Genomic DNA, 16,227 nt, shown 5'->3' on the forward strand with positions numbered 1-16,227 from the left:
AGCTAAAGGCTCCTACCATTCAGACAATGTCATATTAATGCTAAAGGCAACTTCCCATGTGTGCTTGATAATGTCACAGGACTTAGAATTGTACTCTATTTTCTATTAAACCCTAAGTAGTGCACTTATACTGAGTAATATTAAGCTGAAAGTAATGTTCTGCCCATTCATGAAACAATGTTCATTTTACCAACTCTGTGGCAGCCATACAGTGACACAGCAGGAAGTGCCCTTTCTAGTCAGTGTGGCTCTATGTACAAATCACACAGTTTGATGTCCTCGGCTCTATTCCCAGCACATTGTGCCATCGTTTGCTTTTGATAGCATATCACATCTCTCCTATGATACACATAAAAATAGATCTGGAACAGCTTTCCTTTTAAAAGATGACTACAAAGTTGCTCATGTTTCCAAATTTCCAAGTGTTACATGCAGTCACCTATTTGCACCCAAAATACACTCATATGTGCTACACACACATACACACACCCCTTTGTGAAACCACTGATCTCTCTCTGTCTCTCTCTTGCTCTCTCTGTCTTTGCCCTCATCCCTCCATTCTGATGTCAAACACACACTTGTCTGGCAACTCACCTCACCGGCATGTGTGTATGCATGTTTGCTTGGTTGCTGGGCAACATGCATTTAGCGTTAATGAAAGATGACCCCAGCAGTGCCACCCACGTTGCCCACCATAGCCTCCACCTATACACACACCCATGTGCACATGTACAGATTCAAATGTCATGGCATTTAACCTTCTTTTGCTCTGTCTCTCCCTCTCTCTTTCCCTTTGTCTCAGTCTCTTTCTCCTTTTCTGTCTTTATATGTCTTTCACCAAACCGTCATCTCTTTTGCACTTTCTGCTCTGTTCTGGTGTTAAGATGTAAAATAACACCTGTGACCATAAATCCTTGACCACTTTAAGATTAATCCACATTTAAATGTCTTGGTAAATGTCACATACACTAAAATAAACAAATTCCTTCCATATCATCTGTTCACCTCTAGGCCTAATCTCTATTCTCTTGCTTTTACACCAAGGTCGCAGCTGCTTTCCCATCATGCTTTTCTGTCAACAGCAATGCCTGGCTCCTGACTTACATGTGTTTTTCACCGATGTCACATAAATCTTACTTTATATCTTTCAAAACTGGGAAGAACTCATTCTTTGTGGGTTTACAAAGTTTTACAGAGTTTAAATTTTCATATGATTATCAAATAGGTGGGAAAATAATCTGATTTATGTTTTTAGACTAAATCTAGTCAGGAGAATCCTAGAAACAGGAGAAGCCTAATTTATAAAAAATGTTCATCTTTATTTCAAATTCTATGGTCAAAATAATGAAAATTATATTAATAACTTCAATTGTTTTTAGTAAAGATCTATATTTTTTTAATGCAAGGAAAGTTGGAGAAAGCACTATCAGCCATTCATTTTAAGGGACCAAGCCAGTTTCAGTCAGATTGATCCAGATTTGAATGATATTTTTATACTGTTACATTGCATTCTGTACCTATAATAGAAGCATGACATTGCTGAGTATCATTTGGCCTCTATTTGCTGTTGATATTCTCAGACTTTGTGCATGCATGTGCGTGTCTATGTGTTAACTGTTTTCCCAGCCATGCTGGGATCTTGTTACTAAATTAAGATTAATTTTTCTAGGCTAGAGGTCAGGTGTTGCTTGTGTCTGTGGTTGTTAGGCAACCCCCTGCTGGAACTTTTTCTGCCCTGCAGTGATGATGCCGCCTCCAACGGGAAGTTTCCCTGGGAAACTCCAGGATGACTCCCCCTGTCATATCAGCAGATACCTCTGTCAGAACACACCATACCGTTACCTGCATTACCCGACATCTGCCATAGTGAAAAATCCCCTCTATATTTTCTGGTCCGTGACCCCAGTGCTCAATATGCCATGACCCACAAAAAAAAATAAATAAATAAATAAAAAAATCAAATAGATTTTCAAATAGAAATAGAATTCAAATAGACTGCTGATTGACTTTTTTTTTTTTTTTTTAAACTCACTATTGATGGCTTTTCTCATACCCATTCAAAAGTGGAGTAGAATGGTTTATGTGGAGCACCACAGGGCAAATGAGGGGTCTTGCAGGAATGAAAAAAATAGAAATTGTAAAATTCATACAATAGCTTGTGGCACAATAACTTGTGTTTGATGTAAACATCAACTTGAATTGTGTCAAGTGTCATTCTCAAATTCAATTTTGATGTTTGATATCTGGTAATGGAGTTTGATGGTCAATAGCTATATTTATCTTAAAAGCATGACAGTAAAAGCAACACCCTCATTCTTATTTTTTATTGGGGCTGTCAGATCTGTCTTCAATCCCATGATCCTTTGGGACAGTGGCTTGACAACAGGGTCCAAACGGGGGAAGCTAAAAATAGAGCTGACACCAGCAGCAGCTGACACAAACTGCTCTGTGGCACACAAATACACACGCATACACACACACACACACGTACCAGAAGTGTGTTTCTAATTTTGAGCCTTCCACTCTGGCTTGATAACACACAAACACAATACAACTCAAGCTGGCTGTTTCTGATAAAGTGACAAATAACCATTCAGTACTATTCAAATATAATATAATTTCTCATGTGGGTCACTGGCTAAAGGGTTTAACAATCCCCTCAATGACACCACCCAACAAGACAGAATAAATAACCCAAACCCAGCTACTGTCTCACCAGCCATGTTGCAGAAGTGAGTGGGACCTTTATCTTTTCTATAGCTTACTGTTCATCATTATAATAGCCTAAAATATATCTAAGCTTGAATGAATGAATGATTGAGTCAGTCAATCAACCAACCAACCAATCAGTTTATTCAATTTTATTTATTTTAGTTATTTATTTATTTTATTTATTTTCATGTCACCCCTCCATGGTGGCCCACATGGAGTCACTAATCGACATAAACATTATCCTTTTTATTTACAAAAAATAATCTGCTATAAACCAAATATCTTATGTTTAGACAGATGTCAAATGGTTTTCCAAGCCTCCCACACATACGAAAAAAGGTGGCTGTGGTTTCTTCAGTTGTCCCACACAGGCACTGATAGTGCCCTCATAAACCATAGAGCGAGTACTCATAGATAGAACATGTGCTTTCATCAGGTCCAGCTGGGCAAATAATTAGCCAAAGACAGGTGTGCACTGATGAGCTGGTCACTCTGTGAAACAACCCTCCTCACCTCTCAGAGGACTTTACAGCATCATGCAGCATTAAAGCCAAGAGGGAGAAATCGGAGCATGAAAACCGAGCAAGTGTCATAGGAAAGTGATTAGTCACTAGTAATGCGGTCATCAGCTCTTCCATTTTGGATCAAGCAATAGCTTGTTTTCCGCTCTGTTCATCATCATCACCACCTCCATATGCACACATTGGATCACAGGACACAGGGCAGTAGCGTGACAGACTGATGTCCAGCTTGGCATCCCAGAGATGACTCACCACTTTGGGCTTACTATTATCTGCAGCTCTGGGTGTCTGGATGTCTGGCTGGAGTGCGGCCCATCTGTTCTGCATAGATAAAATAGCATGCATTATAGCACTAACTTGCACGCACACACAAATACAGAAACACACAAACTGCTATTCACAAAATGTTTGAACCATGCATGCAACCACACAAATCACACATGATCACACAAGCATTCTGGAGGGTATGTGTGCGAGCTGAGTGGAAAAGAGCTGTCAGCCATGTAAGTGGTTGAGTTGTGATAAAGTGGAGAGTGTATGACCTTCCCAGCAGCAGCTCTATCATTCCAAGCTCACTGCTCCTTATGTAACTAAGGGCAAATACATAATTCTGCTGTAACTCAATAGCTAGTGGAACGACAGCAACTCAAAACACTGCAACTTTAAAAATCCATGTGTTGTGTCATATCAGGAGACAAGTGCGGGTAACCTTTAGAGATTAAATTAATAGAGTTGTTGTCTCGGGTTATGAACTCAGTGAACCAACAGTCACAGGTAGACGATGTGTTTATGAAAATTAGGCTTTATATCTCCAAAGACAGAATAATATTATAATAAAATATTTGTGAGTGCTTATTGCCACTTCAACCATGGCCTCCAGCTGTAGATGCTGTAGAGGTCTGATTAATTCTGTTCAGAAATTCCTAGTTTCTTTGGCTTCATTTAACTGGCAGTTTATTTTGAACATGCATTTGCTATTTCAGACATACATTTATAGAGCAATATGGGATGCGATCTATTTTCGGCTAGTGACATAGATTCCCGTAGCCTAGCTGGCACGCTTCCCTACCTGTCAGCCAGTGCTATATAGTTCCATCAATATGTTTTATGAATCAAGCATATCCTGTCTCTAAAGACTTCCCAAACACTTTGACCCTCTTCCCATCTGAAGACATTTAAGTAATAAACACACACACAAATACAGGAACTGCCTGATTGACTGATTCACTTACTCACTCACTCACGTGCATCCATATATCCAAGAACATTCATTCATTCTCTCATAAACAGCACACACCCACACACACACATACGTGTACACACACACACACACACACACACACACATACGTGTACACACACACACACACCCACACACACACATACGTGTACACACACACACACACACACACACACACACACACACACACACACACACACCGCCACCGCCCTTTCCAGCAGTTAAAACTAGATCCCCTCGACAGCTGAATCAAGGGGCTGTGGCATGAGAAGAGAGGAGGAGTGGGAAGAAAGATGACTGGTTGGAGAGGGGGAGGAGATATAGAAGATGTTGTTGGTGAATGTTGGATGACTTGTAAGGGGATTGCAGTAATCTGATTACCAGAAATGTTATCTATTAAAATTGCTGCTGCACTTACAAACAGGTAAACAGATGGGAAAGCATATTCATGAGATAATGGATGAAATAAACATGTATATTTAATAAACTGGGGAAAAATTGTTTACTTAATTTCATGTTATGGAGTCAAAGAATCATGAGCTGAAAAGAGTGACTTGACAGGAGAATCTGATTAGGGGCATCCTGATGAAAACTGTCTTTCCACAAAACACTGGCTCATTTTCACCCCCAAAGAGGCAATAGCCAACTGAGTAAAGCCCTTTTAATTTGCCCTGTTTTTCCAAAGGGCTCATTTTGCTTTCACTTAATTTCAGCACTGTTTGTTCTCTGAGCAGAAGCACTGCTTCTTTTCTTACACTATTTTTGTAACACATTACGTCTTGAAAATAAGCTTCCAGCAGCTCGTTGGTGGGCTGTGGGAGGAGAGAGAGATTTTTGACTTGGTATAAGCTTCTCCACCACCTTTTTTCCCCAAACATAACCATTGGTGGAGTTTTTACAAAACGGACCCCCAAGCAAACTTTCTTTATTTTGGAGGCTGGTCTGATGGCCTTATCTTTGATAGAGGAAGAATGACAGTAAGAGGGAGTGAAGGTGGGGGAATAGGGAGGAGTGGGAAATAGAGGGAGAGGGGGAGACTGGAAAGAGAGGAGGCGGTGGAGTGGGTGTGGTTAAGCCACAAATAGCTGCATCTGGTGCAAGGCGTCTCTTCATTTAGTCTCTCCTAGTTGCCCAGTGGGACAGTCGGCTCTCAGCACCTAAAGCAGCCACATCAAACCCACACACCAACCAGCCAGTCTTCCAGCCATGAGCAAGTCCTACTCCTCTTCAGCCCAGTCAGCCTCCTCGTACCGTCGTACCTTCGGCTCTGGTGTTGGTTCTTCTCCAATGTCCTCCCTCTTCTCCTCTGGAGGTGGCCGCAGCTCCTCCTCATCCCACATGTCCTCCCGTGTCTACGAGGTCAAGAGCTCCGGCGCTCCCTCCTTTTCCAGCTTCAGGATGTCCTCTGGAGGTTTTGGTGGAGCAGCCATTGGCTCCTCCTCAGCCATGCGCACCTACGCCGGTGAGAAACTCGACTTCAACCTTGCCGATGCCATGAACCAGGACTTCCTCAACACAAGGACCAATGAGAAGGCCGAGCTTCAACATCTCAATGATCGCTTTGCCAGCTACATTGAGAAGGTGCGCTTCCTGGAGCAGCAGAATGCAGCTCTCACAGTAGAGATTGAGAGGCTGAGGGGCCGCGAGGGGCCCGGACGTGTCGCCGAGCTGTATGAGGAGGAAATGAGGGAGCTGAGGAGGCAGATCGAGGCCCTCACCAACCAGCGAGCCCGTGTGGAAGTGGAGAGGGACAACCTGGCCGACGACCTGCAAAAACTGAAGCTGAGGTAAGAGAGGGTGGATGCATGGATGGGTCACTGAGGAGATACAAGAGGTAAAGTGAGGGATGGAGAGATGACAAATAAAATCTATAGAAGCTGAAGCTGAAGTAGGACAAGAGACTATAGACAGACATGTCAGTGGAAGGGTCTGTGTACAATGAGTGGATGGATGGAAAGGAGAAACTAATGGCAGTGGCAAATACCATAACAAAACAGCTTTGAATTTGAAATTTTGAATATTACTCACGTTAATCAGAGAGAGAGAGAGAGAGAGAGAGAGAGAGAGCAAAAGATAGCCTCTTACTCCTGGCACTTGTGTAATTGGCTGGTACCACAGTCTACATAACTTCACTGTCACATTCCTGAAAGACCGATTTCTAGAAAGGGGAGAGAGGAGAAGGAAATCTATCGAGTTGAATTAAAGAATTGTCATGGTTTTTAAAGACAAGAAAAGTCCATCGAGGAAAAGTCATCAAACCATTTAGCAAAACTGATGATGATTTAGCAAAACAATGTTACTGTGCAGTTTTTGAAGAAAAGGAAACATAATCAGTGAGCAGATGTTTGAGGGAAAAAAAAGAGAAGAAAAAAGAAAAGGACAAAGAAAAGACAACTATACCACTTCTTAAACTTAAATGAGTGTTGTGGTCCACCAACTTTTTACAGAGATGTATTATAATTAACCCACAGGAGACTTTGCTGAGGAAGACAGAGAGAGAGAGGGAGGGAGGGAGAGAGAGGGGGATAGCGAAACGGGCAAAAAGACAGTCAACAAATCAATTAAACAAACACAACATCATATATGGGCAGATTCATTTATACATCTACGACACATACCTACATACAAACATACAATATGTGTGTGTATGTGTATTATTTTGTAGTATAGTGGGTTAGCCAAATTATTATGATTCTGCCATGACAGCTGCAATGGGAGTGTCTAATGTGTGTGTGTGTGTGTGTGTGTGTATGTGTCTGTGGGCGTGTGTGTGTCTATGGATGTATGTGTGTGTGTGTGTGTGTGCATGTGAGATAAAAATGAGTAAAAAGCAAAATCAGTGACTGTGTGAAAGTGTCAGGAAAATCATTGCTCAGTTATTCACGTTCAGCCACACCAAAACACACACACCACATACAGATGCAGGGAAACACACACACACACCCAAATCCTGCAAAGCGCTTCTGATCAGCTCTCTTCTTCAGATTATTGCCTGCGGCAACATGACACACATGGCAAAGCACCTGCCGCCCCCTCTGAGATCAGAATACACACAGAGACCTCCTGCCTGCCAACTGTTACAACACACACACACACACACACACACACACACACACACACACACACACACACACACAAACACACATACACACACAGAATGACTGCAGGATACAGCAAGCATCAGATTATACACTGCTAAAACAAATTTTCTGTGCAAGCATAAGTTTCCCAAGGGCATTTTCTTGTACCTGCAAATACCAGAAAGTGAGTATACAGAAAAACAAGATATGCACCAAAAATCCAATAACAACAATATAAAAATGACAAGGGGGTAAACAGGAAAATGAAAAGGTGTCTTACAAGAAAGGCGCAGATGAACATGTCTATGATGAGTGTTTGGTTGGGCCAGTGCTCTGAGGAGGATATACTCACACTAATTTTACTGTATACTGTTAACACATTAACACACAATATCCCCAAAAATATGATCACACCACATAAGCATATTCACACACATTGTGCCAGGCCTTATGTTGATGCGTGGGCTCCTGTGGTATGAGTCAGCTTTTTATTAAATAACAGTCTGGATATTACATCTGTTTACAGTTTAATGTAACCTATACCATCTGCTATTAAAAAAAAAAAAAAAAAAAAAAAAAAAAAAAAACTCCAAAGAAGCAGGTGCTACCAACATACATCACATGCAGCTTGTTGAATTGTTCACTTGGCAAATTTCGCCGTGATTCAGGGAGTGTAGTGGAATGCTAATTCTGGAAACAGTATCAGCCAAGGACAGACGTCCATTCCTCTCTTAGCGTGACCCATCTCACTCTGACAGTGTGACAGCAGCTGCACTGCCGCTCAGGGACTCAAAGAGCAAGTGTGAGTGTGAGTGTGTGTGTCTGCACAACAGAGAGAAAGTGTAGATATACATGAGAGAGAAAGCTTATATTGTGCTAAGTCTTTGTATAGTCATTTCCAGACCACAGGGCTGCCCACATGATAGGTGACAACGGGCCACTCAGTTCACTGGCTGGTCTTTGAGGAGGAGGCGATGCTCTCAAGCACGTTTTTGTGTTTGAAATGTATGCAGCTATAATTCTGTATAAAGTGGCTTTTGAGACTACAGTTATATTGATGATGAGGAAACCCTAGAGAGGGAAAGCCTACATATTATGCATTGTGTGTGCATTTTAGTTCCATATATGCTATATACAATGTGGCAAACATACTTAAATGTATAGACATATACATCATGTATTATATATACACGTAAATGATGCTGAAATAAATGATTCTTTGTTTTATTGTTGTGTTTATAAGAGATTCTATGGTTCATTGTTATTGTGAACCATTTCCCCCTGTTTTTCCTTCCTGTCACATTTCTTATTTTTATCTTTGTCTCCCTCTCTGTCACTTTCTCCAGACTGCAGGAGGAGATTCACCAGAAGGAGGAGGCTGAGAACAACCTGTCTGCCTTCAGAGCCGTATGTCTTCTGTTTTCCTACAATCGTTTCTTTATATCTCCAATTTTCTTCTTCCTCACTCTGCAGTGCCTGAAGTGAAAAGTGAAGCTTAGGTCTTCCCTCCTCCCTCCTTGTTCCTCTGTTGTCTTACTTCTTATTCTGCCACTGTACAGCCACTTCCTACCCTCTCAGTCTCACTTTGATTTCAGCTTTCTCCTCCTCCCCTCTTTCAACTGCAATGACATTGTTGTGCAAGAGTGCTTTCTTTCTTTCTTTCTTTCTTTCTTTCTTTCTTTCTTTCTTTCTTTCTTTCTCTTTCTTCAATAGACATTCATTTAATTATGTAACCTTTCATCTATTCATATCCCTGTTCACTAATGCATTGATTTGTTTGTGTATTTATCCCCAGGATGTTGACAATGCCACTCTTGCCAGGCTGGACCTGGAGAGACGCATTGAGAGTCTGCAGGAGGAGATTGCCTTCCTCAAGAAGATCCATGAAGAGGTCAGTCTACTTACCTGTCTGTGTGCCTGCTCTGCTTGTCCATCTGTCTGTCTGCCTGCCTGTCTTATCTGATCTCATCTTTAGTGGTGGGCATGCTGCAACATAAAATAGTTTAGAAGAGAATAAAATCTGTCCAGTCCAATCAGTGTTTAAAAAAAAAAAAAAAAAAAAAACACTGGCAAAAAAATGGCAAGTTAGAACAAATCCAAGAATTCATATATTAATGAAATGGATGTAATACATCTGCTATCCTTGATTTCTGTACATAGATACAGTAGCATGTATATTTGTGGTATATTAGCAGGGTGGGGTGAATGATGTAACAGTTTTGTGCAAAGGCACTGTATCCTGTAATGCCAGATATATCCAAGCCTCTGCAGGTATGCAGCTATGCAGCTATGCAGTGGATCGGATGTTTCACACTCATTCACACCCACTGATGTACAACTTAAAACAGATATCACACACATTCTTGCTCTCTCTCTCTCTCTCTCTCTCTCTCTCTCTGACTGTATTTCTTCTTTCTCTCACAAAAAGCACACAGGCACACAAACTAAATTTGCCTTACATATACACTGGTAGAATATCACAAATTGGGCTTTTACTTCAGAAAATGTGCACTGGGAAGCAAGTGCACTAAGAAGATCAAACAACTGTGTACATTCTCTCACAGACGTGAAAGAGCACACATGCAGACACTCTTAAGGTCCCTTCATGTCGCGTCCTCTGCCCTGTGTTAACTTTGACCTCCCAGAAATGCCGAGCTGCTGTTTGGCAGACAGATGTACAGCTATTTATATCTTCGGGGCAGTCAGACAGACAGCTGAGCGGGACCAAAGCTTACCAGTTTTAAACTTCCAGTATGGAGAGAGTTTCACAGTGCTACATCAGCCCAATGTAACTCCTCCTCCTCCAAATATGCCATTAGAGGTTTTGCTGTTAAGCCTCGGGCGCAAATTGACAATGTAGCTGTCATATTTCATATTGCTTTGGTCACATTTAGAACCCCCTGACCTGATTTTAACTTTTAACTTTTTTTTTTTTAACCTTTTAACACAATGCAAAATTACCGATGATTGGATTGGAGTCAGGACCAAAAATGTGGAATATGCATAAAATTTGATAGTTAAGGGTACATCACTGATACCCACAGTTTTGCATAGTGCAGCTTTACTGTTCTTGGAAAATGTAGCCCACATTAAATGTTAGGAGCATTAAATGTTGCTCCTGCATAATTTTTTTTCAATTCGGTTAGAAAATTACCTCCTTGTTTCCCTCCCTGCTTCCTACTACTTTCACTTCCTTCATTCAGTCTTTTTTCTTTTGTTAATTCTCTCATTGTGCGGTCACCTCGCAGGAGATCCGTGAGCTGCAGAACCAGATGCAGGAAACTCAGGTGCAGGTCCAGATGGACATGTCCAAGCCCGACCTGACTGCCGCTCTGAGGGACATCCGCATGCAGTACGAGGGCATCGCTGCCAAGAACATCGCAGAGGCTGAGGAGTGGTACAAGTCCAAGGTAGACATACACACGCAGCCTAACACACAAGGCCAACATACACTTATGCACACAAAAATGCTTCACTGATTATTCTTCACCTTCCCACTTCTGCCTACCTTTCTTTCGTTGTCCTCACCTTCACACTGTCTCTGATTTTGCTTTCAGTCACTCATTTTCTAGACACACTCACACACAGTCTCCTTCAGCAGTGGCCCTGCTAAGACCCTATTCCCTGTCTCCTCAGGTGTCTGATCTCAACCAGGCTGTGAACAAGAACAACGATGCTCTGCGACAGGCCAAGCAGGAGTCCATGGAGTTCAGGCACCAGATCCAGTCCTACACCTGCGAGATCGACTCCCTCAAGGGCACCGTGAGTGGACACAATTTCTCTTTTTGTTCATTTGTGCTTATCTCTCTTCTTTTTGCTTATTTATTCACTTCATTGTATTTCCTCTTTCCGCTGGTTTCTTTCATTATTCTCCTAATAAATGGCACACCTTCCTCACATGATGCCCAAACAGCTCTTACCTCTCTCCCCCTCTCTCTTTCTGTCTTGTTCTCTTTTTTTGACTCACTCTGTCACACTCCTAACTTCATCTCTCTGTTCCCCTGCAGAACGAGTCTCTGCTGCGTCAGATGAGAGATATGGAGGATCGTATGGGCCGTGAGTCTTCTGGTTACCAGGATACCATTGCAAGGCTGGAGGGAGACATTGCCAAGATGAAGGTGATTTACTTGTGTTGAAAATGGATTCAGCTGATTTTAACCAGAGGCATTTATTGGCTTTGGCTCTGCATTTTAAAGAGGGATTTAGAGGGAGATAAACTCAGCTTACCCATATGGAGAATAGAGTGTACACACATTTTTAGGCTGACATAAATCCTTATGCCATACATTTTAGCTAGAAACATCAAGCTCATTCAAACTGTAGTGTCTTTTTCAAGGTTTTTATTTTTTATTTACCACTACATCACTGCTAATAAGGATCAGCAGGCATTAAATCTCAAGCTACTTGGCAGAGGTGATGGTTCTGGATTAAGAAACTCACTTGAGTGCAACTGAAACCTGCTGCCTGTTCCACGCTCTCAATTTTAGCTACTGCAGCTGTTTGACAGGTTTATATCACCCTAATGTCATATGGTTGATTTACTATTGTTCTCTGAGTAGAATTTATGATCTGTAGGTCTATGCATTTTCACTGTGAGAAGGTCATTTAGACAATATGCTGATTTACAGGATGAAATGGCTCGCCACCTGAGGGAGTACCAGGACCTCCTCAATGTGAAGATGGCCTTGGATATTGAGATCGCTACCTACCGCAAGCTGCTGGAGGGAGAGGAGAGCAGGTGTGTGTGTGTTTGTATGTTGCATGCATTTAGATGTGGCTAATGTGAGACAACTTTCTGCTTGCAGAGATATGAGACTACCTGAACTACATTGGATGTAGATCAGGTAGTAAGTGTTTGATCTTATGTACAGTACTAGTCGTATGGACTGAACTGCATGTGTATGTTTCCTCTTTTTGTAGGATCACCACCACTGTGCCTGTTCAGTCCGCCTTCTCCTCCATTGGATTCCGAGGTAGGAAAAATGTAAAAATACTTTAAGTCACTCACCATGAAAGCCATGGAAGAACAAATGGACAGAGGAGAAATTCCTTGTGCGTGCAGATGACACACACAGATGAGTTAACAGGGCAAAAAAGACTAACTAACTATAGCCCCTCTGACCCAACACTTGTGACTGTATAAGGCAGGGGCTATTTTGAGACCTTGACATGATGTTTGGCTGCAGGGACACATTGTGACCATTAGGTGGAGATATTTGACATGCAACGACTCCCCCCCTAGAAGTTTGATCCACAGAGATAATCATCAGTAAGCCACATATCAATAATCCCATAACTCAGTCTATCCACTTGATGTATTAACAATCCCAACATGACATTCATCTACATCAATATGTCCCCTTGCTCCACTTTGCGGCTGGTTAGATGAAAACAATGAGCAAGATGATGTATGGGGCACAGCAAAGACACATCAGAGCTATTGATTAAATGAATCTGAACACAGTTTTCAGTGGCAGCCATATTAGCTCCACAATTACAGAATAATTTAGCCACACTCCTGGTTCAAGGGAAGGGAGAGTAACATGAGACACATTGGTCAAGCCCTCGTCTCTGCACTGATTCAGTTTTGTCTAACTTTAATCTAGCAGTTGATGTAAGAGCTGTAGGTAAGTAATTCATGTGTTTCTGCAGAGACCAGCCCTGAGTCTCAGCATCAGCGCTCATCAGAGGTTCACTCTAAGAAGACTGTTCTCATCAAGACCATCGAAACCCGCGACGGAGAGGTCAGACACACACACACACAGGCACAAAATCACATGCAAACACGTATACAACCTGTATCTCTCCTTGCCTTTCTCTGCCTCATTCTCTCCATCATGCACATACATGGACGTGCATGGATGCACACACATCACACAACCACATACAACACACACATAGCCTTGTTTTAAACTGCTGCACCTTTTCATAATAATCAAATTATTAATATTTCAACTGAAATTCTCTGATTTATTATATGTTTGATCCAGATGAAGTATGCTATGAGCGAGGGCGCTAGTGCCCAGTGTGTAAGTCTGGTTCCAATATCCCATCCACTTTTAATCATCTGTAATTCACTATGGGTGAATGCACATTACCAGATTCAGAAAGAAAATGCCCCAGTTAAGTCTGATTTGCTCGCTTCTTTTGCATTTTCCATGTCAAAAACAGTCTGTGTGGGGCTGTAAATTAAACTGATGTCACATGCAATGCACAGACATTAAGATTTCACTGCAGCAGTCTCTATAAACTACATAATCTAGCTGCATTTTTTCATGACAGTATGGAACTTCTGTTAGTGCAAATTTAAGATACTGAGGTACAAATCTCACACAAAAAATCCTTATATTGAAATTTTAAGCTGCAGTGGTGATTTTGCTTTTTACTTTTAGATCAATACAAATATATATATATATATATATATATATATATATATATATATATATATATATATATATATATATATATATATATATATATATATATATATATATATATATATATTTAGATGAGTGTATCTGGTAGTGTGCATTGACTCAGAACTGACACCTATCAGTGAACAGCTAGGACACGCCACACTGGCCGCTGTGAACAAGCAGCTTTGTCACCGTCAGCAACTACTGAGCTCCTGTACACTTCACTCTAAACAATATCTGCACTTATGACCACGGCAATAAATGATTATACTCACTTTTAATGGGACATAGATATGTACTTGTTAAATAGCACACTTATGCAAGAGCTGTCCTTATTAACATTAATTGATCCCTTTGTATTTTTCTTCCTTGCATTCCTGCCTCCTAATCATTTCTCTTTACTCTCCTCCTCAGGTGGTCAGTGAGTCCACACAGCACCAGCAAGACATCATGTAAACAACATGAAGTAACAGTGTAAAACACTACATAAAACAGATACATAGAGACTGTAAAAACTGAAATTTTCCTACCACCATTATGGCCTTTTATAAGCTGAGCCTTTATTTTCAGAGCCTTCCTATACACAGAGAAATTGTATCCTCTCACTTGACATCACAGATGGCCTTATGGCATTATATGCTGCCCATTTGGCGTCCCTTTAAGTAAACACTTGGGTGAATTCAAATGGGGAAACCAAATGGCACTAGTGAATACCAGCAGTATCCATCATTTGACATTGTAATAGTAAAACATGACAGATGCAGCGTGGAGGCACATGTTTGTTACTGGCTGTGGCCTGATTTTACAAAAAGGGCATTCCAGGGCTTAATTGTATCGCCTCACCCTCCCTTCCAGATTTGTCTGTGGCTTGTCTGCAAACATAATTAATCAGTAAATGAATAAAAGAAAGATTTTGATCATGTGTTACAAACATGTTAAACTGGTCTTGGTGCCCTTCCTGGCCCTGGTGTGGAGAAGTGGCTATCGACCACCACAATCAGGGAAAAATAAAAACCACTGGCACTGTGAGGTGGAAGACAGATTGAAGGGTCTGAAATGGTTTTTGACTGTTATTTCCATACAAATAATATATTCCTTGATGAACGAGGCCTAATTTTGGTATGACTGATTTAAGGAAAGTGAGACGTTGGTTTTAGGTTTCAAAAATGTCAGAAACATGGATTTCTATTAAATAAGGATCTCAGTTATGTTGCATGTGCTGGGTTTGTGTTTGTGTATGTATGGCCGACCCGGTAACACTGTTCCACTGTGGCAAACATCTCAAATAAAGATATTTGATATCCCTCTGCCTCACTTTTAAGTCCTTCTGAACCAATGTCATGTGTTATTTTGCAAAGAATCATTCATTCATATCATAGTGTTGTAGTCTTACCCTTCATCATTATTATTCCTCAGATGTCTTCTGTGCCTATTCCTCAGTTTCTTCTGAACTGTTTCTACAAATTCCATTCATCATCTGATGTGGTTTGCATTAGCTTTCTTAAATAGCACGAGCTTGTCCAGCCAAGCAGAGCATTCTACTGTTAACATTCAATTCGCTCCCATAAAGAAGCAAATAGGAGATGTGGCCCTGTTGAAATTATCAGTAGCAGGGCTGCCCTTGGTGCAGGGAAAAGTGAACAATGGCTTGTTAATGAGTTGGCCCCAGCCGTGTTGTTTCCAGCAGAAAGCAGATTAGCGCTGCAACAAGAATTATAGTCTACTGGGTCTGTGTCTGAAGTCACTGGACTGAAAATGTCAACAGAGATAAAACAGAGAGGGGGGTGGGATAGACAGGATTGGAGGGGGGGGTAGAGAGAGAGAGAGGGAGAGAGAGAGAGAGAGCCAAGGAGAGAAATATAAAGGGAACAGACAAAGAAGTATGTGAGCAAAGGGAGTGAGACAAAGGGGTGATACAGGAAGGAAAAAATAAAGCCAGAGACTCAGTAAGAGCCAGAGAAATAATAAGAAAGGCAGAGAGAAAGAAAGAAAGAGAGTCATTTCACTGCTTATCCAGTAATTAGAGCAGCGGTGTTGGTCGTGACTTTTTGCATCCATCACTATTTCTTGGCAACAGCAGCCAATGGCAACAGCTTCCCAGTATTAAGGGTCAATTTAAAAGGGCAACGTGTTCTTCTGTGCCATTTCCATGAAACGAAGCAGAGCTCATCTCTGTAACCTTTTCTCTATCAGCTGGGCTGCAGACAGCGAGTAGCTGAAGTATGTTATTACTGTCAACTCATGTCAGGATTCAGGCAT

The 16,227-nt window shown here is 41.4% G+C and overlaps 1 protein-coding gene across 1 annotated transcript; it reads left to right on the forward strand.

Annotated features, from left to right (window-relative positions):
* Window positions 1-5,613: 5,613 nt before the first annotated feature.
* Window positions 5,614-14,873, forward strand: desma (desmin a). The gene is made up of 10 exons (XM_030081517.1): window positions 5,614-6,259; window positions 8,899-8,959; window positions 9,348-9,443; window positions 10,801-10,962; window positions 11,189-11,314; window positions 11,560-11,670; window positions 12,181-12,290; window positions 12,473-12,525; window positions 13,205-13,296; window positions 14,383-14,873. The coding sequence occupies exons 1-10, from the start codon at window positions 5,679-5,681 to the stop codon at window positions 14,422-14,424; spliced, it is 1,434 nt and encodes a 477-aa protein (XP_029937377.1). The 5' UTR covers window positions 5,614-5,678; the 3' UTR covers window positions 14,425-14,873.
* The last annotated feature ends 1,354 nt before the right edge of the window (window positions 14,874-16,227 follow it).

The sequence above is a fragment of the Myripristis murdjan genome, chromosome 21 (assembly GCF_902150065.1).
Source record: "Myripristis murdjan chromosome 21, fMyrMur1.1, whole genome shotgun sequence".
Taxonomy (NCBI): Eukaryota; Metazoa; Chordata; class Actinopteri; order Holocentriformes; family Holocentridae; genus Myripristis; species Myripristis murdjan.

Excerpts from the sequence above, each read along its gene's own strand:
- desma (XM_030081517.1), top strand. The coding sequence starts at position 5,679 with ATGAGCAAGTCCTACTCCTCTTCAGCCCAGTCAGCCTCCTCGTACCGT. Across the intron at positions 12,526-13,204 it reads CTCCTCCATTGGATTCCGAG|AGACCAGCCCTGAGTCTCAG; the intron begins GTAGGAAAAATG and ends GTGTTTCTGCAG. Across the intron at positions 13,297-14,382 it reads TCGAAACCCGCGACGGAGAG|GTGGTCAGTGAGTCCACACA; the intron begins GTCAGACACACA and ends TCTCCTCCTCAG.